General features: G+C 38.4%; 1 protein-coding gene across 3 annotated transcripts in view; it reads right to left on the bottom strand.

Moving 5' to 3' along the window:
• The window catches only part of EFCAB2 (EF-hand calcium binding domain 2), a 104613-nt gene that overhangs the window by 20637 nt on the left and 61218 nt on the right, over positions 1-22758 (bottom strand). For all 3 annotated transcript variants that reach the window (XM_036756173.1, XM_036756172.1, XM_036756174.1), the window contains exon 3: positions 15256-15328. In XM_036756173.1, the coding sequence (XP_036612068.1) occupies positions 15256-15328 (73 nt within the window). The remainder of the gene's footprint in view (positions 1-15255; positions 15329-22758) is intronic.

Genomic DNA, 22758 nt, shown 5'->3' on the forward strand with positions numbered 1-22758 from the left:
TTGTTGAAAACTTCAATATAAACTATTTTAATAATTATTTTAATATAAATATTAAAATTCACAGTTTAAATCTGCTTGAGCAGAAAATCACCACCTGACATTATAGGAAGGATACAGCTTCAAGCTGAGATGATTCATTATGGCACATTGCTACCACCTGGTGGCAGTGTGCCCAAACTACAGTCAGGGATGTAACAAAGGGGCAAAAAACCAGCCTCCAAAGAACTGAAACTTCAAATAAGTCACAGACTAAAGGTAATACCATTGTTCCATTGGTGAAATACATCAAAAAAGGCTTTCTTTAGCTTTTGGTTATTTTTTATTTTAAAAAAAATAGGGAGGCTTTTGTTCTGAAGCTTCTTTCACAACATGACTAATGTGGAAATATGTTTAACATGATTGTGCACGTATAACCTATATCAGATTACTTGCTATCTTGAGGAGAGGGGAGGGGAGGGGGCAAGGGAAGGAGGAGGGGAGGTAAGGAGAAAAATTTGGAACTCAAAATTCTACAAAAACTAATGTTGAAAACTACCTTTACATGTAATTGGAAGGTGAAAAAATAGGGAGGCATAACAGAACTTCAATTTAACTCAATTCAACAAACATTAATCCCTTTCCATGGCCAAGAAGGTACTGTGCTACAGGAATACCTGAGAAGAAGAAAAATACTTGTAGCTAGAAGAATGGGGAGGAGATGGCACCTGAGCTGAACACTGATAAATAATTATTTATTAGAGCAACAGTATTTATTATATCATATTAATATTGATTAGCATATTGATAATTCTTAATTATCAATATTAATAAAGATATGAAAGGAGGAGATGAAGAGGGAATGCCCACTTGGGACAAGAGCAGAAGTGGGAGATGGCACAATGACCTCTGGGAATAGTTAATAAATAGTCTAATTTGATCATAGAATGTATGAAGTTAAATAAGCCCAGAAATGCAGGTTGCAGTCAGATTGTGTGGACTTTGAATGGTAGGGGTTAGGAGTTTGTACTTATCCTAGAAGCAAAGGAGATCCACAAAAAGTTTTTGAAGACAGATTACAGCCTGGGAGTCTGGAGACTTGGGTTCTAGTACTATTTATGCCACTGACTAGGAGGTACTTCATCTCTCATCAGTAAAATGAGCAGGGTAGGCTGGCTAAGTTCCCTTCCACAGACCAAGTGTCTATACTTCTAAGGTTTTTGAAAGGTTTCTAAAAAAAAGATACAGAGATCCCTGAAATTGTGAAAATTCCAAGTTTTGGAGACTTAAAGGAAGGCTATGTAGAGTCTGTCTCTCTCTCTCTCTCTCTCTCTCTCTCTCTCTCTCTCTCTCTCTCTGTGTGTATATATATATATATATATATATATATATATATATGTATGTTTATATACATACATATATATATACATATATATATATGTATGTTTAAAATTACATTGACGGGGGAAAAATCATTTTTTCCTATGCTAGGTTTAAGACCATCCCCAGGTAGAACTGTAAAATAGGTAATTTGTCTTTGGTTTCTTCCCATGTTCCCCTTTAAGTAACCTCATTCTATGCTCTGACTCCCAGGGACTCAGGCTTGATCACCCAAGGCAATTCTCTCTGGTGTGAACTCTTCACTTTTTCTACAAGCAAAACCTGCTCAGTCATCATCTTAAGGTATATGATGTTTCACCCCTCCCAGGGCTTTTACATTAAACAAAGTACATTTCATTTTTACAAATATTTATTGAGATTCTACTATGTCTAGAGTATGGTGCTAGGGAGAGATAGGAAGAAGCAGAGAAAATACTTGCAGTAAAAAACAAAGAAGACATGGTTCCTACCATCATGGAGTTTAGTAAGAAAAAAAGAACACAAAGACACGTAGACAGATGTCCCCTTCTCTCCAATTACAGTCACAACCCTATTTCAGGCCTTTCTCCCCTGGACCATTACAATAACTTTATCTCTGGTCTCACCATCTCAAATCTCTTCCCACTCCAGTCCTATTCCCCATCTTGCCAAGATGATTTTTCTAAAGCATAGTTCTAACCATCTCTCTCTCTCCCTCCCTACCTCTCTCTCTCTCTCTCTCTCTCTCTCTCTCTCTCTCACACACACACACACACACAGACAGAGCTCTAGTGGCTTCCTATTATCCCCAGGGTCAAAATACAAACTCATGTTTGCCATTTATAATCTAGCCCCTTCCTATTTCAGCCTTCTCAGACCCCACTTCTTCCATGTACTCTATGATTCAGTGACACTGGCCCATCTGCAGTTCCTCAAGGGATACTTCATCTCATCCCCATGCTTTTGTACTGGCTGTCCGCCAGGCCTAGAATGCTCTTACCCCTCAACCTCCAACTCTTAGCTTCCCTGGCTTCCTCCAAGACTCATCTCAAATCCCACCTTTCCTGGTCCCAACAGCTTCTCTTTTCAAATTACCTTCACATATTTTGCCTGTCTCTTATATACATGTAGATATTCAGGTCTCTTCTTCCCTGTTAGACTGTGAGGTCCTTGAAGACAGCGAGTGTTTTTGCCTTTCTTTGTATTTCTTGTGCTTGGCACACAGTAAATCCTCAGTAAAAGGTTGTTAACTGACTGACTGACAAATAGCTAGGAGAAAAGAGAACAACATACAAAGAGCTAAAGGATTTAAGGGAAAACCATTTTACATTAATGGAAGTGAGAGAGCTTCATTGCATTTGGGCTGAGTCAGGAAAGATGGGCAGGATTTCAACAAGCAAAGATGAAGAGGGGAAGGGAGTAAAGGGGGAGTTCTGGGCATTTAGAGAACAGTACAAGCAAAGGCAGGGAGGCGGGAAAGCACAGGATGTACACAGGGATGCTGAGTGGTCCAGTATGTCTAAAACATAGAGCAGTAGGGAGATAAGGCTGGGAAGGTGAGGTGTCTCGAAATTAGGGAGCTCCTTGAATGCATTTCTTCATAGCATCAAAAAATTAAAGGAGAAGGGGAAAAGATATCTTTTATAACTATGGCTAGGGGGAAAGCCATGATCATAAAAGACAAAGAGGTCAATGTGGATCATAGAAAATGGGAGAGCTTTTGCACAACTTTCACAAAGGCACCGAGATGGAGTGTTTTGTGGGAGGAACAGCAAAAGGGCCGGATCGGCTGGACCCTACAGTCCAGTCAATAGTATGCTGGGGAGTACAGCTAAGATAAGCTGGAGTCAGGCTATGAAGGACTTTAAATGCCAAGCATTTGATCCTGGAGGTGCTGGGGAGCCTCTGGAGTTAGCTGAGCAGTGGAGTGACCTGATCAGACCTGTGGTGAGGGAATAGCACTTTTGCAACTGTGTGGAGAATGGACCAAAAAAAAAGGAAAAGAAAGATTGGGGAGAGGGAGACCAATTAAGAGACTGCTGTGATACTCCAGACAAAAGGTGACATTTTAGATGCAGAGAAAAAAAAACCAAACTCCAAACATAATAAAAGTAAGAGGAGCCAAGCTGTCTATCCTTCAGGGGATATGTCATGGGGGCCATGCTGTAACCTAAGCCAAGAAAGCTATACAGAGATTAGTGACCAAGGCTAAAGCAGCCAGAGCACTGGGTAATAAATACTTCAGGTGCCCTAATAAGAAAAACAGGAACCAGCAACAAAGATGCATCAGTAAACTGGAGAGGACAAATTTAAGTATTGAGAACACTCTTAGTCTCTGAATATCCAATTTATCATTTGTTAAACGCACATATTTGTACTTTTAGGCAGCTAGGTGGTACAGCAGACAGAAAGCTGGGCCTGAAGTCAGGAAGATCTGAGTTCAAATCCAGTCTCAGACTCTGACTGTGTAATCCTGGGCAAGTCACTTAACGACTGCCTCATCTGTCAAGTGAGGATAATAACAGTGCCTATTTCCTAAGGTGGTTGGGACAATAAAACGAGATAATATTTGTAAAGCATCTTTTTAGTTATTTTTATTAAAATAGAAGGGGAAAAACAACAACACTTCAAAGCTGAAGAATATGGTTAGTATACTGATGTTTGCCTCAATCTGCATCTCAGGCACTGCCAAACATTTTGTCTGAATTGTGTCATTCACTGTCACCTCTCCAACAGGCACCAAATATCTACATGGGCTCGCTTTAGGGAGGTTAATTGTGAACTGGTTACTAGAAAAGGAACAGAGACAGTACAGATCTTCTGACTTGAAACTCTGCCTTACATTCTCTTTTCTTTCTTTCCTCTTTTGGGGGGTGGAGGTAGGGGAAGGCAATGTAAGTTAAGTGACTTGTTCACAATCACACAGCTAGTAAGTGTCTAAGGCTGCATTTCAACTCAGGTGATTGTGACTCCAGGTCTGGTGCTCTATCCACTGTGCCACCTAGCTGCCTCTGCCTTACATTCTCTCTGACATGGTCACCACCCTCTCTTAGGGAGAAACTGATATTGATAAATTGGGATTTCAAAGCCATCATTCCACAAAGGTGCTCCTCCCATGATCAATTATAACAAAATCACAGATCCGCTCAATCTCGGAGTTGGAAGGGACCTCGGATATCGTCTAGTTCTCACCATCCCAATAATGGTCATTATTATTATCACTGTAACTAACACCTATAAGCTCATGTACAAGTATAAGCTCACTACATGAGCACCCTGACTCCAACGTTGTGACGTCATTGGTCTTCCTCGACAATGAAGGACAAACAACACCTACGTGCCCGGGCACTGTGCCAAGGGCGTTACATTGTCTCATCTGAGCCTCACAACCACCCCAGGAGGGAGGCTCTATCATCATGCCCATTCTACAGATGAGGAAACTGAGGCAAACAGGGCTTCGCAGACTTGCTTGTGAGCACGCCGCCTAGTGGGCCTGAAGAGAAGTAATCAATCCATCGATAAGTATTCATTAAGCTGGTACGAGGCACTGTTCCACGTGGCAGCCCAGCAATTCTGAAGACAAGTGCCATATGCTCAATAAGGCAACAAATACTTAATATAATCATAATTAATTTTATATAGCACTGGTGGTGTCTTTGCACAGCCCTCCCTCACTCAAAGCCAATTCAATTGCAAGTCATGTCATCATCTCCCTGATGGTCTTCGAGAACAAAAGACAAACCACACACCACTACAACTACAAGTGTCTGAGGCTGGATTCGAACTCAGGTCTTCCCCACTCTAGGCCTCTACTCACAGCACAACCTAGCTGCCTCAAGTGCTTGATAATCACATCTTGATGGATTACCACCACCTTCTTGTGGTCATTAGTCTGTCCCTCGGTACTCAAGTGATTTACAGTCTTATTCCTCAAATTATTCCTTACATGTATTCTTTGTCTTCATAACTAGATTATGTGCTCCTCTTGGGACTATAAACCATGATAGCCTAGAAGGCCCAAGCAAATGCACCATCAAAAGCCATACTACTCAGCTCTCTTTGTCATGGCAAAGTGAGGGGATGCCCACCAACTGGAGAATAGCTGAACAGGTTGTGGTACATGATTGTGATGGAATGCTACTGTGCTATAAGAAATGACGAGCAAGATGCTTTCAGAGAAACCTGGAAAGACTTACATGAACTGATGCAAAGTGAAGTGAGCAGAACCAGGAGACCATTGTACACAGTACACAATATTGTACAATGATCAACTATTCTCAGCAATACAATGATCTAAGACAATGATGAAAAATGCTATCCACCTCCAGAGGAAGAACTGACAGCATCTGAATGCAGATTGAAGCAAACTTTTTTTAACTTTATTTTTCTTGTTGTTTTTTTTATCAAAACATGACTAATATGGAAATGTTTTGCAAGACTGCACACGTATAACTGTTATCAAATTGTTGCCTTCTCAATGAGGGAGGTTGGAAGGGAGGTAGGAAGAGAATTTGGAACTCAAAATTTTTTAAAAAATGTTAAAAATTATTTTTACATGTAATTGGAAAAAACTATTTTTTCTAAAAAGCTATACCACCGCAGTCACCAAAATAATGCAGCTCTATCTCCCCAGAATCTTTCAGAATAAAAACGGATGAGAATATTTAGTATCAACACCTAACACAAAACATGAGTGTGACTTTCTCACCTACCATCCTTGAAGAAACTTGGGACAGCCAAATCCTAAGAGATAGAACAATTCAGAACAAGAATTCATTTCTCTTTTCTAAAAAATTACTCTGTAGAAAATTATTTTTTCCCCTCCCAAGAATGTGGATTTCATAAGATCCCATTTCATTGACTAAAATGTTCCTGTAGTTTTTAGTTAAAAGAAAATTAGACCATTTAAACAATGAAAAAAAACATATTATTTAATTGTAATCTAGTGACCTTTTGTTCTTTGTGCTTTTTATTATCTAATGGAACTTTAGATAAATCCAAGATTTTAAAAAGGTTTGACATGGTTCATAAGTGCCAGGAAACAACTCTAAGAGGTTTGTTTCTATTGCACGGCAATTACATTTGACAATCATGATGTTTCCTCAACACCATTAATTAATAACAGTGTCCGTGAGGTACAGAGAGCTCAAGGAGGTACTTCATATGGAGTTAAGCTATAATTCCTTTCCTTATTTGAATGGTTGGGGATGACTTCAGTCCCAAAGGTTTAAAATACATAGATATTTCAAATTGCTAGGTTCATTAAATGTTAAAACATTTAATACCCAGGTTTTCTTAGAACTGTTTTACTAAGCCTGCCCAGAGGCTGGGTGTTTAATAATTGAGAACTCTGAATTTCAGGGTTTATGAAGGTTAAAAACTGATAATGTTCAGAGTCAGACATATTTCTAGCACCACAGTCACAAAGCACTTAAAATGCTTCTCAGTCTCGACCTTCAGCACTTGCTGCTATTCTGGTACTAGGTCTCTTAAAAAGTAGGAGTTGGTCATTGTGCCAAATGAGGTGGGGTATGTGAGTCAGAAAGCAAAGTGTAAAAATTAAGATGAGAACCAGAGCCTAACTCAGGCATAACCCAGAAACATAAAAAGAAAACAACAACAACAACAACAAAAAGAAACAAGAGGAAGAAAGAATGCTTTAATCTTAACACTTTTAAAGATAGATATCAGCCAGCTTATTTTTTTTATTGAAAAAGGAAAATATTAAATAAGACCCAGGACTAAGGATAGTTAGATGGATCTCTGGAGCTTCCCATAAGCGACCTTCTCAAAGCTGACATCAACCCAGTCATGGCTGTGCCTTTGGTCAATCATCCCTGAATCCAACTTAACTATGCTAACAGCAGATCTTTCGATTTTGTCCATAAGTATGGTATTTAATTTGACAAACATGCATTAAGTTACAATCCTATGAAGGGCACTGTGTTAAGTGCTGGGCACACAAAGACAAATACAAAATTGTCCCAGCCCTCCATGATCTCACCTTCCACTGAAGAGATACAATATATACACAGACAAGTAAATACAAAATAATTTCAGAAAGAAGAGCACAGACAACTAAGATATCAATCAATCAATAAACATTATTAAGCACCTATTTCGTACCAGGCACTGTGCTAAGCACTGGGTACACAAAAAGAGGCAAAAGACAGAACCTGCCTCCAAGGAAAAAGCCTTGTGCTGCAGATGGCATCTGAAACCTTTAAGAAAGACAGGAATTTTAAAAGGTAGAGATGAGGAAGGAGCGCAATCCTGGTGTGAAGGATGAAGACCCTGTAAGAAATGATGAGTTTGGGGAATAGCAAACACGCCAGTATGGAGTGTGTGAAGTGAGTAACTTAGAATAAGTCTGACAAGGGTGGATGAGAAACATACTATAAAGGGCTCTAAATGTCACAGTTGGGGATTCTGTATTTTATTAAGATATAATACGGGAGGAGCAGGTAGGTGGTACAATGAATAGAGCACCAGCCCTGGAGTCAAGAAGAGTTGAGTTCAAATCTGCCCTCATACACTTATTAGCTGTGTGACCCTGGACAAGTCACTTAACTGCTGCCTACCTCAGTTTCCCCATCTGTAAAATGGGGATAATAATAACAACTACATCTCGAGCTTGTTGTAAGGTAAAATGAGATAACTGTAAAGTACTTAGTACGGTGTCTGGCACTTAGTAAGCACCATGTAAATGCTAACTATTATTAGATTAGTTAGATTATAAATAGTTAAGAAATGATAGAGGAAAGATACCAAAACTTTATTGTAAAGGAAGGAGGAGGGTCTAAACTAAGGCAATGGCTACTTGTGGAGAGAAGGGGAGAGACATAGAAGATGTAGTGACGGAACTGACGGGTTGGCAACTGATTGAAGATGGGAGTGAGCAGCAGAGAAAGGCCATAGATATCTTCAAGGTTACAAGCCTGAGTGACTAGAAGGATGGTAGTGCCCTCAACAGAAAAACAGGGAAATTTTGGAAGATGCATGGGTTTAATGTGTGAAATATAAGGAGTTCTGTTTTGGATATGTGGAGTTAGAGATGCTTATGGGATATTCAGTAAGCAGTTGAAAATGTAGGGTTGGAGTTCAAGAGGGAGATTAAGAATGGATGTGATATATCTATTTTGGAATCATATACATTTATATAATACTTGAACACATGAAAGTTGATAGTTTCCATGGAGAAAATGTAGAGAAGGAAAGACAAAGGGGCTCATAACAAAGCTGTGAGGGACACCCATGCTTAGTGGGAAGGAAAAAAAAATGATGATCCATCAAGGATACCAAGACAGAGTGGTCAGACAAGCAGGAGGAAAAACCAAGAGAGAGTGAATAATGCTACTGAAGTCATGGAAGGGGAACTGTCAACAGTCTTAAAAGCTTCAGAGAAGTCAAGTAGAATGAGGACTGAAAATAAGCCACTGGTTTGCCTAGCACCCAGTAAGTGTTTATTGACTGACTGACTGATGGTATACTTGGAAAATCTTAGGGGATCAGCAAAAATACTAATTGAGACAATAACTTTGGCAAAGTTGCAGGCCACAAAACAAACCTTCAAAAGTCAACTGCATTTCTATACAATAATAATAAAAATAAAATTTAAGAAACAATCACAGAAAGGGAAATCTAATTCTAGATAACTACAAAATGCATAAAATATCTGGGGATCAATCTCCAAAAGCAAACAACAAACCCGTATAGATTTAATTACAAAGTGCTCCTTAAAGAAATAAAGAACAACAACTAAACAGCTGGATGAACATTCAGCGCTCATAGCTAGACCATGCAAATAGAATTAAAATGACAATACTGTACAAAGTTAATTTATACTCTTAATGCTATTCCCATCAAATTACCAAAGGGGTACTTTATAAAACTTGATAAAAATAATAACAAAATTCATTTTGAAAAACAAAATATCTAGAATATCAAGGGAAATGATGAAAAGAGGTAGCACCTCCAGATCTGAAAATATATTATAGCACAGCAATCATCAAAACCATTTGGTACTGGTTAAAAAATAGATGCATTGATCAGTGATACAGAGTAGATAAAGGAGAATCTCAATAACCCAAGGTTTGATAAGGTAGAAAACATAAATTATCTGGGGGGGGGACCTTTATTTGATGAAAACTGCTGTAAAGTAGGCTTAGACCACCACCTTACACTGTATCCCACAATATATTCTCAATAGATAGATGGCCTTAATATTAAAGATCATGCTATAAAAAATTAGAAGAGAAAAGGTCATATACTTCTCACAGCAATGGTTAATAGATGTATTCTCAACTAAACGGGATAGAGGCAACTACAAAAAATCAAATAGATAACTTTGATTACATGAAATTGAAAAGCTTCTGCACAGACAAAATTAATGCACCTGGGATATGAAGGAAGTAGTCAAATGGGAAAAATTCTTTGTGTTAAATTTCTCTAATAAGAGTTTGGTATCCAAGGTACAGAAATAATTTATATATATGCATATGCATATATATATATACACATATAAATGCATATATATGACTAATAGCTATTCCCTAATAGATAAGTAGTCAAAGGATATGAATAAATAGATCTCAAAAGAAGAATTGCAAAGTATTCACAGCCACAAGAAAGAATGTTCCAGATCATTAATAAGAACAGAAACACACATCAAAACAACCCTGAGTTTCACCCCACACCTTGGAAATTGACAAAAAAAATGGCAATAATCAATGTTGCAGGGGTTGTGGAAAGATAGGCACACTAATACATCGTTGGTGGAGCTGTGACATGGTACATCCATTTTGAAAAGTAATCTGGAATTATGCAAATAAATTGACTAAAATGTCCATACCCTTTGAACCAGAAACTCCATTACTGGGCTTATACCTCAAGGAAGCCATTAAGAAAAAGAAAGTCCCCAGATACATCAAAATATTTATAGCAGCACTTTTTGTGATAGCAAAGAATTGGAAACAAAGTAGATGCCTATCAATTAGGGAATGGCTACACAAATTGTGGTACATGGTTTAATGGAGTACTACTGAGTTGTAAGAAATAATTTATGTGATAAATACAAAGAAGCATGGAAAAATTTATATGAACTGATGCTGAGCGAAGCAAGCAGAGCCAAGGAAACAATACACACTATGACTACCACAATGTAAATGAAAAGAACAACCACACATCAAAAAATAAAAAGAAATGTAAGAAAATTAAAAAGATCAAATATGAAAGGACACTCCCAACCCATCTCTTTGTAGAGGTCCACAAGTATTATACATTGTACATGGTTCTTTTTTGTTGTTGTTTTCTGTCTTTAAAAAATTTATTTGTTATAGGAGATGGCTTTCTGGGAGGGAGGGGAAGAGGAAAAACACTAGGGATAACTATGATGATGCAAAAAACATAAGACATCAATAAAAACATTCAAAAAGGAAAAAAAAAAGAAAATAGGACATTGGATTTAGCAGTTAATATCACTGGTAACCCTGGAAAGAACCATTTCAGTTGAGTTGGAAGCCAGATTGCTGGGGGATGAAAAGTGAGTAAGAGGTGAGAAAATAGGGGAAAAAAAGTGTAGATGACTCTTTTTTAGGAGTTCATTTGTGAAAGGGAAAAAAATAAAGGAAGATACATTGAGGGTTTGATGAGATCAAATTTTTGTTTGTCTTTTTCTTTTGAAATGATGAAAGAGATCTGGGGAAATTTGTAAGACAATGAAGCAGCTCAGGGAATAAGGGAAGAATGAAGATTAGAAATGATTGAAGGGGCATATTTAGGGAGGAGATGGGAGAGAACAGCATTAACAGCACAAGCAGGGAGTTGGACTTGTCGAGAAGATGCATCTCATTCTCAGACAGGAGAAAAGGAGAAAATGATGGATTATGTAGAGGAGCTCTGAGGAGTGGAGCATGGCAGAAGAAGGAGCTTATGATGGAGAGCCTCCATTTAATCATGAAAGTTGGAGGTGAGGTCCTCTATTGAGAGGACAAAAGAAGGAATGAGGTGAGTGGTTTAGGTCAGAAGAGAAAGTTTGGAATAGCTGCCACAGAGCATATGGTAGAGGCAATCAGTAAATTAAAAAAAAAAAAGATTGCCTACAACTGTGAGGACCCACCCACTTGATAATAATACAAATTCTAGTCGACCCAAAAGGCATGGTCTACTTTTTCCAGCAGTGTTCAGCAGTGTGTGAATAGGAGCAAAGAAGAAAGAAGAAAGTAGATGGTAGATGGTTTGGGGCTTTATGAATAGAGTCATAGTTCTGTGCAGCAAGGTCAAGCATAGTGATGTTGAGATCAAGAGTATGGTAGGAACAATGTCTCAAGTCCCTGCCCCACGTAGGTTAGGGTAGTTTTTCCTTAAGCAGTATTAAAACCACGCTTGAGATTTAATTGGCTTGGGGAACTAAGGTTCAAGACACTGATTTAGCTTCCTGGCCACCTAACTACAATACAGGCAAGACAGGAGGGGCCTTAGCTCTTCCCTCAGCTCTTCTGACCTCAGACCAGCAGCATGAACAGCATGAGCACAAGACAGGTGAGCTTAGCAGAATCCATGCTGTAACCTCAACGAATATCCTCTCTCCTTCTCTGAATGTCAGCCTTCTTTTGTTAACTGATATATATGAACTACAAGTGTTTCATATCATTCAAATGTTGAACCTGAGATACCAGTACAGCCTGAGCCAGGCCTGGCCCACTATAAAGGGTATAATCATCCCTGGGGGAGGCCGAGGCATAACAAAGATTTAGGTCATCAGAGGGTTGATGAACTAGAAGGCCAGGTTGTACAAGGAGACATCAATGTGTATTCTGAAGTCCTGCAAAAGAAGAGAATAGATTGGGATAGAGAGGAAGACCATGATCCAGAACTGAACCCTTTGAAAAAGACTTTTTCTGGATTAAAAAAAAATTTTAAAAATTATAAAGGAATTTGAAGGAAATAGACAATTAAAAATTGGTGAGATTTTTCTTCATAAATCCAAATCTGTGTTTTCATTGATGTGGGGTATTCCTAGTATGGAAACCTCCTCCATTGGATGGATAATTAACACATCTGTAATACATAGTCTTAAGAGAGTTGCCTGGGGCACTGAGAAGTTAAATGACATTTCTTTGGTCACACAGCTGGTTATGGCAAAATATAATAACTTCAAAATGCACTAGGAGTTTTGGGACACACCATATATCAATCTATCCAAGGTTCGATGGACAGATAGATAGCAAAAATGACAACAGTATCCCAATTAATCCACAGACTTATGCAATAAAATAAAAAATAATTCAGAGAATTAAAGTGATAAAATTTCCATTTTATGGTTGGTTTGGGAGGTAATAGGGAGCCACTGCAGTTTATGAGAGGGGATGGTAATATGATTAGACCCGAATTTTATCACTTTGACAGCTACATGAAAGATGGAGTGGAAAGTGACTTGATGCAGGGAGATCAACTAGTAGGCTACCACAATAGTCTGCAGGCATATGAGAATGATGAGGTCTATACCTGGGGGTAGAAATGTCAAAGGAGTGAAGAGGGCATGTGCAAGTGATGTTTTGAAGGTAGAAACCACAGGACTTCACAACTGCTCGGATATGGGGGGTGAGAGAGTAAGGAGGTGAGGATTACATCTCGGTTGAGGGCCTGTGGTAACTGGATTGCAATCTGGGATTTTGTTGTGGGGCAACTCCCGCCATTTGGCATAGATTGAAATGTTTTTAACTAGAACTCAGTAAAAAGGTCTGTGAGCCATACTGCGGCTGAAAAATTCATCAGCCAGTGACCAAGCTGGTACTAAGTCACAAAGATGCTAGGTGGCACAGTAGATAGAATGCCGGGTCTGAAGTCAGGAAAACTCATCTTCATGAGTTCAAACCTAGCTTCCAAAATTTATTAGCTGTGTGACCTTGGGCAAGTCATAAAGTTTCTTCATCTTTAAAATGAGCTGGAGAAGGAAATGACAAACCACTCCAGTATCTTTGCCAAGAAAATCCCAAATGGGGTCATGAAGAGTCAGACACGACTGAACAACAAAACTCCCACATTAAAATGTGAGCTCCCTGAGGGCAAGGACTGATTTTATCTTTCTCTGTATCCCTAGTTTTTGGGACTATGTTTAACACACATAAATGATTGTTGACTAACTAAAATATATAGTTCCTAAGTTCTAAAAGCATTTTCAGAAGTTAAGTGACTTGCCCAAGGTCACACAGCCACTATGTCAGAGGTGGAACTTGAATTCAGATCTTCTGGCTCTTTAACCAGGTCCTGGAAGTCAGTAAGTAAACCAATAAACACTTATTCAATACTTACCACGTACCAGGGACTATGCTAAGCTCTAAGGATATAAGTACAACCATGCCCTCAAGGACTTTAAATACGAATAAGGAAAGTCAACATATGAGGAATTGGTGACCAGGAAGTTGGAGGGTGTGGGAGGAAGACCGACATGATCACAGTGGTATGGTATAAGGATGGCCAAGACGTACCATGGTGGATGGGTCTTTGTCCAAGCTAGATAGGGAGAACATTCACCAATTAAAAGCCCAGAGTTCCAGAAGCATAACCAGGAAGTACCTGCATTTCTCTTACTACTTGCAATTTGGAACAATCATTCATATGGTTATCATACAGTTTACAATTCTTTTTAAAAATTGCTGTTATCATTTTTCAATTGGAGAATGGGTTTCAGTCTTATACATCTGTTAGTTCTCTATATATTGGGGCTATCAGGGCCTTATCAAAGGTATGCAAAAATTTTCTTCTCAACTGGCACTTCCTTCCTTATTCTAGCTGTATTCTACTCATGCAAAAGCTTCTCAATTTCAAGGCACCAAAATAATATATTTTATCTTTTGTCATTGTCTCTACTCCTTATTTGGATAAGAATTTTATCCCTTAGTCACAGCTATAAAAGTCACTTAATCTTATTATTTTCCAATTTTTTTACAGTATGACCTTTAATATTGAGGTAAGGTATCCATTTTGAACTTACTGTTATACATGCTGTAATGTATGGTCTAAACCTAATTTATGTCAAACTGTTTTCCAGTTTCCCCAGCAGCTCTTGTCAAATAAGGAGTTTCCCCCCCACCCCCACTAATTTATATTCTCAAATGTGTTGAATATTGGATTAACTGAGTTAAGTGATGTCTGATTCTTACTTATAAAGTTTATTCTACTGATCTGCTTTTCTACCTTTTAACCAATAGATCCAATAGTTTTAGTGAATACTGTTGTGTGTTGTGGATGTATATACATATGCACATGCATATACATACATATACATATATATAATTTTAAAACAAATTAAATTATAACACAAAGCTTTTCTAATTTCTATAGAAATTAGTCCGCATCACATAATTTAGTTCTTAATTATATACTACCATATTATTTGCTTTTGATTTCATGTGAACTTTACTCTTATCTCCCAAAACGTACTGTAATCTTTTCCAAGACAAGAAGTACCTTATCCAAATAGCACTTAGCATGGTGTTCAGTACATGGTAAATGCTTAACAAATACTGATTTGTTGATTTTAAAGTTTTACTGTTGACCTCTCTAAATTTGGCCTCCCCTTACTAAAAGGAAGGAAGTGTGCTATTAAAAAAAATATTTATTTACAAGACAACAATAGCTTACATTTGTATAATGATTCATAGTTTACAAAGATTTTTTTAAATTTGTTATCTCAGATGATCTTCATTACAGCTCTTTAAGGGAGAAAAGTAAACTGAGGGTCAGGTAGACAAAGTCATTTGCACAAGGTCACATGGCTTATACCTGGCTGACCTGAAACTCAAATCAAGGCCTTCTGACTCCAAATCCAGGATCTTCCCCTGCCTCTTACACACATGACGAGTATTTTTAAGGACTTAAAAAAAATCTCTGAGGCAAAATCTTTTTAGTGCTACTTACCTCTGCAATCAAATCGTGCAGTTCTCCTTCACTCGGGCAGCAGCCTAATGATCTGATAATTGTACCGATTTCTCTGAAAAATAAAACTAAATCAGTTTGTCACTTTTAAAAAAAAACCTTTGAAAGAGCAAATTGTCTGCCTTTCCAAATAAACATCTTGAATTTGACTTACTAAGTTATAGACATATTGAAATTTGCCTCAGTGGAAAAAGTACCTACATTGATTTTTGGATCCTTAAAGTTGTGAAGCTAATACGTGTATGTGTGTATATGAATATACACACATACATGTATATATACACGTAAGCATTTGTGTATGTGTGTATATACATTAAATATTATATAACATACAAATTAAATTAGCTATATATAAAATATTATGTACACTAGTCAAATATATAAATATTATATAAATTAGTTAAATATTAATGTATTTACTGTGAATTATATGCATATACATGTGTAAGTTAGTTAAATATTTGGGAGTCCTTAAATGAAAACTCTATGAACAACTATAGCAATATAAAGGAAAACAGCTCTGAATGACTTAAGAACTGTGATCAACACAATAACCAAACATGATTTCAGAAGAACAATAATGAAGTGTGCTTCCCACCTCCTTGCAGAAAGGTGATGGACTAGAGGTACAGAATGAGCCATGCATTTTCATACATGGTCAGGGTATGAATTTGTTTTGTTTGGTTATACTTATTAGTTATAAGAGAGAGCCTCTATGTATGTGGAGGGGGACTGGTTTCACAGCGAGGAGTACTTGATGGGTAGTAATAGTGATGCAAAAAAAAAAGAGTGTCGCTGAAACATTTTTTAAAAATACATAGAAGAGAAGAGAAGAAAGTTCAGAAGGGAACACAGACAAGCTGGGCAGTTTTGTTATTATTGTGTGTGTACATTCACACAGACACATACACATACACAAATATATGTGTGTTTAAAATGAACTGCACAGCAGAAGTTTGTAGTTTCAAATGCAATCCTCTTTTTCTGTTCTTTATATTTCAAAATGTTTACAGTTATCATATGATAGAGAGGCAGCTTGGTGGCACAATAGATAGAGCACTGACCTGGAGTCAGGAAGACCCAAGCTCAAATCCATCCCCAGATACTTATTAGCTGTGTGACCTTGGGCAAGTCACTTAATCTCTGTCTGATTCAATTTCCTCAACTGTAAAATGGGGCCAACAATAGCTGTTGTGAGGCTCAAATGAGGTAATGTTTGTAAAGTAAATTCGTAAAGTACTTAGCACTGCACCTGGCACTTAGTTTAAGTACTATATGAATGATTATTCTTTTCTCTTATCAAGTTTTTTTTTTGGAGTGGGGAAGGCAGGGTAATTGGGGTTAAGTGGTTAAGTGACTTGCCCAAGGTCACACAGGTAGGAAATGTGTCAAGTATCTGGGGTCATATTTGAACTCGGGTCCTCCTGACTCCAAGGCCAGTGCTCTACTCATGGCACCAGCTAGCTGCCCGTAATCAAGTTTACAATAAAAAGTATTTTTTAAAAAATTCTATGAATAGGTCAACCAATGTGAAATGTCCTTTACTTCTCCATCTCTGTGCCTCTGCTCACACTGCTCCCTAGGCCTATAAGGCCTAACCTCTCTTCACCTGCTCAGGTCTCAGCCATGGTATAAAGCTCAATTTGAATGCCACCAGAAAGTTTTCCTGAACCACCCTGTCTCCAGCTGGGAAAGTCATTCCCCTTAGGAACTCACATAGTCATGTCATGGGTCAGAATGCCCACTGAGACACTCCTTACTTATCTCCCAAGGAATAGTCTCACATTGCCAATATGGCAGAAATGACAATACTGCCCAAATTACTCTAAAGATTTGGTGCTATAGCAGTCTACTACCAAGGAGATATTTTATAAGCTTAGATAGTGACAAAATAGTTTGGATAAATAAAAAGGGAAGATAATAAGTTGTTTTGGACATGCTGAGTTTAGGTGCCCAGTTTGAAATGTCCACTAGGCAGCTGGTGATACAGGACTGGTGCCCCGGAGAGAAAGACTATGGTTGGATGGATATGGGAGCCATCTGCATAGATATAATAAAACTGGGAGTTGATGATATCACCAGAAGACAGGGCATAGGGACTGAAAAGAAAAGGGCCCAGAACAGAACCCTAGGGACAGCCACGGTGATAGAAAAGGACATAGTAGCAAAGGAGACTAAGATGGAATGGTCACACAGGTAGAAGGAGAACAGGAGAGAGCAAAGGCACTTCCCTGGGTATCCAGAAGGAAGGGCTGGTGAATAGTGTCAAATTCTATAGAGATGTAAGTATGGTTCTGCATACATATACTTTAGTCCCAATATATTATTTACGAGATTAAAAAAAATGGTAGATTGGGGAAGAAAGGGTACCACTGTACATTAAGAAGGTAAGGAAATCTAGGAGCCAGAGCAAAATGACCACAAAGAATATCTGGGAAAAGATCGGTGGAGGAGAAAAACAAAAATAACTTTGTCATCACAAACTACTAGAGGACACCTGAAAAAGAGAAAATAGATGAGAAGTTTGGGAAATACATCACAAGTCTGGGACAGAGGTGGGGGGCTTGGATTATCTAGACATATGCTAGCCATTTCGTTCTCTGCTGAAAGCAGAGCTGCTAATAACTTCTTGGCTTTCCTTCATGATACTTTCATCCCTCAAAAAGTGGAGAAACTAACAAGTGGAAGATTCGAATCTGGATCATAATATTGTCACTAAGAAGGAACTGGCCGCTGGGGTAGAAATTAAGGGACTTTGGGAGGTGGGAGTGAAGTGACCGATCCCTTCTAGAATTGTGATGGAGGAGAGGACATCTGTGTGTGTGATCTGACATGCACCTGAGATTTAGTGAAGAAATGGAAAACTCTCAAAAATGAAATTTTGAAGACAAAAACTGAAAAAAAAACCCATAAGGAAAAAGAACAAGCATTATCTCAAGACTTTTTTAAAAATACATAAAGAAGATGTTAAAAGGTCAGGTACCAGAAAATGAATATGAAAGCCTGGCATGATCTGGTAAGAATACAATCAGTAGATCTAAATTTTAGGATGCGCTAAAGTTGTTGAAATGAACTAAGGACAACAACAAAAAAAAAAATTGGGGTTTTTTTTGTTTGTTTTTTTGGCTGTTCAAGAGAGAAGAAGAGCATTAAAGAATGGCCAGGACTAAGGGTGGATGACATGTTTATAAATGACATCAGAGAGAAAGCAGAGCTACTCAATTCTTAATTTTGCTCTGTCCTCGTAGCCAAGAAGAATAACCTTTGAGATGGGAAAGGACAGAATAAAAAAGGCTCCTAGGTACCAATTCCAGTACCCTAGATCAGGGGTATGCTGGTAAATATATAGCAACTGACACAAGCGAAAGGAGGGAAAAATGTGAAGTAGGACATACTTTTAAGTTTAATCTGCATTATAAATATTTTCTCCATTACTTTCTTAAGTCTAGACAATCATGAAAACAATAAATAAAACCTTGATTTGTACTGTTTGCTGATTTCTGAAGGGAAAAAGCTGGCTCCAGCACACTTATGCCCTAGATAAAGAAGGAGATAGTAATAGAGCGCCTAGCTGCCCTTGGTGAATCCAAGTCCCCCAGATGAACTAGAGAACTCTGTATAGTCAAAGAACTTAGGGATATTTGAAAAATCACAGAGAAGATGAGAGATATAATTGGAATTGAAAAGGACCAAATGCTTTGCAGATTTTCCAAAAGAGTGCTTAAAACTATAGGCCAAAGAGCTTCATGCCTATTCCTGGCAAAATTCTAGAAAATTATTCTAGAAGCACTATTCTTCTAAAAATTTATTATTAAAGACAGGGTTAATGAGTATCTACAGACAGAAACTGTGATCCTCACAGCCAGAATGGTTTTGTCAAGAACAGGTCCTATCAGACAAGTTTTATTGCCTTTTTTGGTTAAGATTACCGTCCTAATATCTATAGGCATATGAAAAAATACTCTAAACCACTACTAATTAGAGAAATGCAAATCAAAACAACTCTTAGGTACCACATTTCTCCCGTCAGATTGGCTAAAACGACAAAACAGGAAAATGATAAATGCTGGAGAAGATGTGGGGAAATTGGAACACTGTTACACTGCTGGTGGAGTTGTGAACAGATCCAGCCATTCTAGAGAGCAATCTGTCCAATTTGTCCGATTTGCCCAAAGGGCTACAAAAATGTTCATACCCTTTGACCCAGTAATACCACTTCTAGGGTTGTGTCCCAAAGAGATCACACAAGTGGGAAAAGGGCCTGTATGTACAAAAATATTTATAGCAGCTCTTTTTGTGGTGGCAAAGAATTGGAAATCAAGGGGATGCCCATCAATTGAGGAATGGCTGAACAAGTTGTGGTATATGAATGTAATGGAATACTATTGTGCTATAAGAAATAGGGAAGATACAGACTTCATAATAACCTGGAAAAACCCACACGATACAATGCTAAGTGAGCGGAGCAGAGCCAGGAGAACATTATACACAACCACAGATAAATGGATTCTGTGATGACTACCTTGATAGACCTCGCTTTTCTCAGCAATACAGGGTTCAAAGACAACTCCAAAAGACTCATGATGGAGAGAGATATCTACATCCAGAGAAAGAACTATGGAGACTGAATGCAGATTGAGGCAAACTGTTTGCTCTCCTTTTTTTTCTTTTGTTTTTTTCTCTCTTTTGTTTTTGTTTTTGTCTCTTTTTGGTTTTGTTTCTTCTTTCTCATGATTCATTCCATTGGTCATAATTCTTCTTTACAACTTGACTATTGTGTAAATAAACTCAATGCAAAGTTATATGTAGAAGATATATCAGATTCCATGCCATCTTGGGAAGGGAAGGGGGGAGCGGGGGAAGAAAATCTGGAACTCAAAATCATGTGGTGTTGTAAAATCATGTGTTGTAAACTAAAAATAAAAAAATATTAATAAAAAAAGGATTACTGTCCTAGTAGATCAGGGAATGCTACAGATAAAGTTTATCTACATTTTTGCAAAGAATTTAATCAATCTTCTCCTAATGATGGGGTGGGAAGGGGAGAATGGAGATCCATGCACTAGAAGGCAGTACAATTCGATCAATTCAGAGCTGGCTGAATGGCCAGAGAGATCAGCAGAAGATTAAAACAAGGGGAACTGAGATGGCCAAGAGCTTGAAGTTCATGTTCTATGAGGTTCAGTTGAAAGAACTAGGAATATTTAGCCCGGAAAAGAGAAAATCACAACGGGGTGGGGGCATCACAGCTCTCTTCAACTATTTGAAGGGGTATCATGTGAAAAAGGCTTTGGACCTGTACTGTTTGGCCCAAGAGGGCAGAACCAGGATCAATAGGTAGAAGCTTCAAAGAAGCAAATTTAGCTTTGTCAGGGAAAAAAAAAACTTCTTAACAAATTGAGCCGTCCACAAGTACAGATCCTCAGTCAGAGGCTGGAGGGCTGTTTGCCAGGAATGTTGTAGGGAGAACTCCTAAGGTCCCTTCCAACTGTGAAATCGTGTGATTATGTGGAACAGAATGAGGCCATTGGATTTAGCATTTTATTGACTGCTGTCAAACTTGGGGAGAACCAATGAGTGACTGGGTTAGAGACACATTGCAAGGGGTTGAGAAGCCTGTGGGAGGTTAAAAATGAGAGGAACGAGTAAAGCTGACCCCTTCTAGGAGTTTGGCCATCAAGGGGAGAAGTTATACAGGATAACTGCTTGAAGGGATGATGGTAGGATCGAGTGAAGGTTTTTAAAGTATTTTTGTCATTCAGTTGTTTTTCAGTCATGTCTGACTTTTCATGACCCCATTTGGGGTTTTCTTGGCAAAGATACTGGACTGGTTTGCCATTTCCTTCTCCAGCTCATTTTAAAGATGAGGAAACTGAGGCAAACAGGGTTAAGTGACTTGTCCAAGGTCACACAGCCAGTAAGTGTTTCAGGCTAGATTTGAACTCAGGAAGATGATCACTTCACCACCTAACTGCCCTTTTTAAAGATAGGCAATATCTAGGAATATTAGCAGGAAACAGGAAGAAGCCAGTGAATAGAGACTGGAGATTGAGAAAAGGAGCAAGTTCCCAAAGAAGACAGGAAGGGATGAGATGAAGGGCAAAAGTAGAGTTCTTGGCTGGGACAAGAAGAGCTTCCTCTTTCCCTGAGCCTGGGACAAAAGAGGATAGGTTACAGAATGATTCTGAGGGCATTTAAGCTATAGGACTGAGAAGAGACAGCTCATGATAATCTCTCTTTACATAAAAAAAAATCTTCAAGTTGTCAGGTTATTAAATCAGCTTACTTTATCACTGTATTAATAGTAAACAGTTATTAAACACCTGTGCTAAGTGCTATATAGAAGACAGACAGGCACAGCTGTCATTTCATTGTGGATCTAGTCCCAACAGATTATTGGAAATCTTATTTCAAAGTTTTATTGTTGTTGCTGTTGACCCGTTTCTGACTCTTCATGACCCCATTTGTGGTTTTCTTGGCGAAGATACTAGGCTGGTTTGTCGTTTCCTTCTCCAGTTCATTTTACGCATGAAGAAAATGAGGCAAATATGGTTAAGTAACTTTCCCAGGGTCTCACAGCTAGTAAATGTCTGAGGCCAGAGTTGAACTCAGGAAGATATGTTTTCCTGACTCTAGGCAGTACGTAGGCCCCCTCTTCCCTCACCCCACCCCCATACACTGTACCACCCAGATGTTCTACTTCAACTGGCAATTTAGGAAGATTAAAAAACTAGGATCATTTAGAGGACTGGTGATAAGGGCCATTAATGAGTCAGCAACAACTCTCTTTTGAAGAATAATCAAGAAAAAAAAGAGTTTAAATTTCATAAAATTGTTAGTCCTTTTTGATTATCACTCCAAGTGTAATGAATGCTAGAAGACACTACCAAGAAAGGCAATAGAATCTCCTTGAAAATCTTGGAAAATAACAGAGGCAACAATCTGCTTCATATGGTTTGAAGTTATCATTATTATTAAAAATAATAATAGCTAGCATTTATATAGCACCTCCCATGCACCAGGCACTGTGCTAAGCGCTTTACAAATATTAGCTCGATTGATCTACATGCTATTCCTTGCAGGTAGGGGTTATTATCACTCCCATCTTCCAGATGAGGAAACCGAAGCAGGCAGAAGTTAAGTGATTTGCCCAGGGTCCTACAGCCAGTAAGTGTCTGGGGTCAAATTTGAACTCAAGTCTACCAGGACTCCAGGTCCAGCTCTCTATCCACTGCACCACCCAGCTGCCCCTAGGCTGCATGCTAAAGACAGAGAGTCAAACCAGATAAGACCCTGGAGGCTGACCCAGCTAAATGATGATACAATAGAGATCCAGGGGCTGGACCCAGATGAGGAACTCCTTCTACCTATGCAAGTAGGTATGTTGGCACATTCTTTGCTATATATCCTAAGGCAATGAAAGGTTAGATGATGTGCTGCCCAATGGCACATGATCAGTATATGTCATAGGCAGAATTTAAACCC

This window comes from Trichosurus vulpecula, chromosome 4 (genome assembly GCF_011100635.1).
Source record: "Trichosurus vulpecula isolate mTriVul1 chromosome 4, mTriVul1.pri, whole genome shotgun sequence".
Lineage (NCBI taxonomy): Eukaryota > Metazoa > Chordata > Mammalia > Diprotodontia > Phalangeridae > Trichosurus > Trichosurus vulpecula.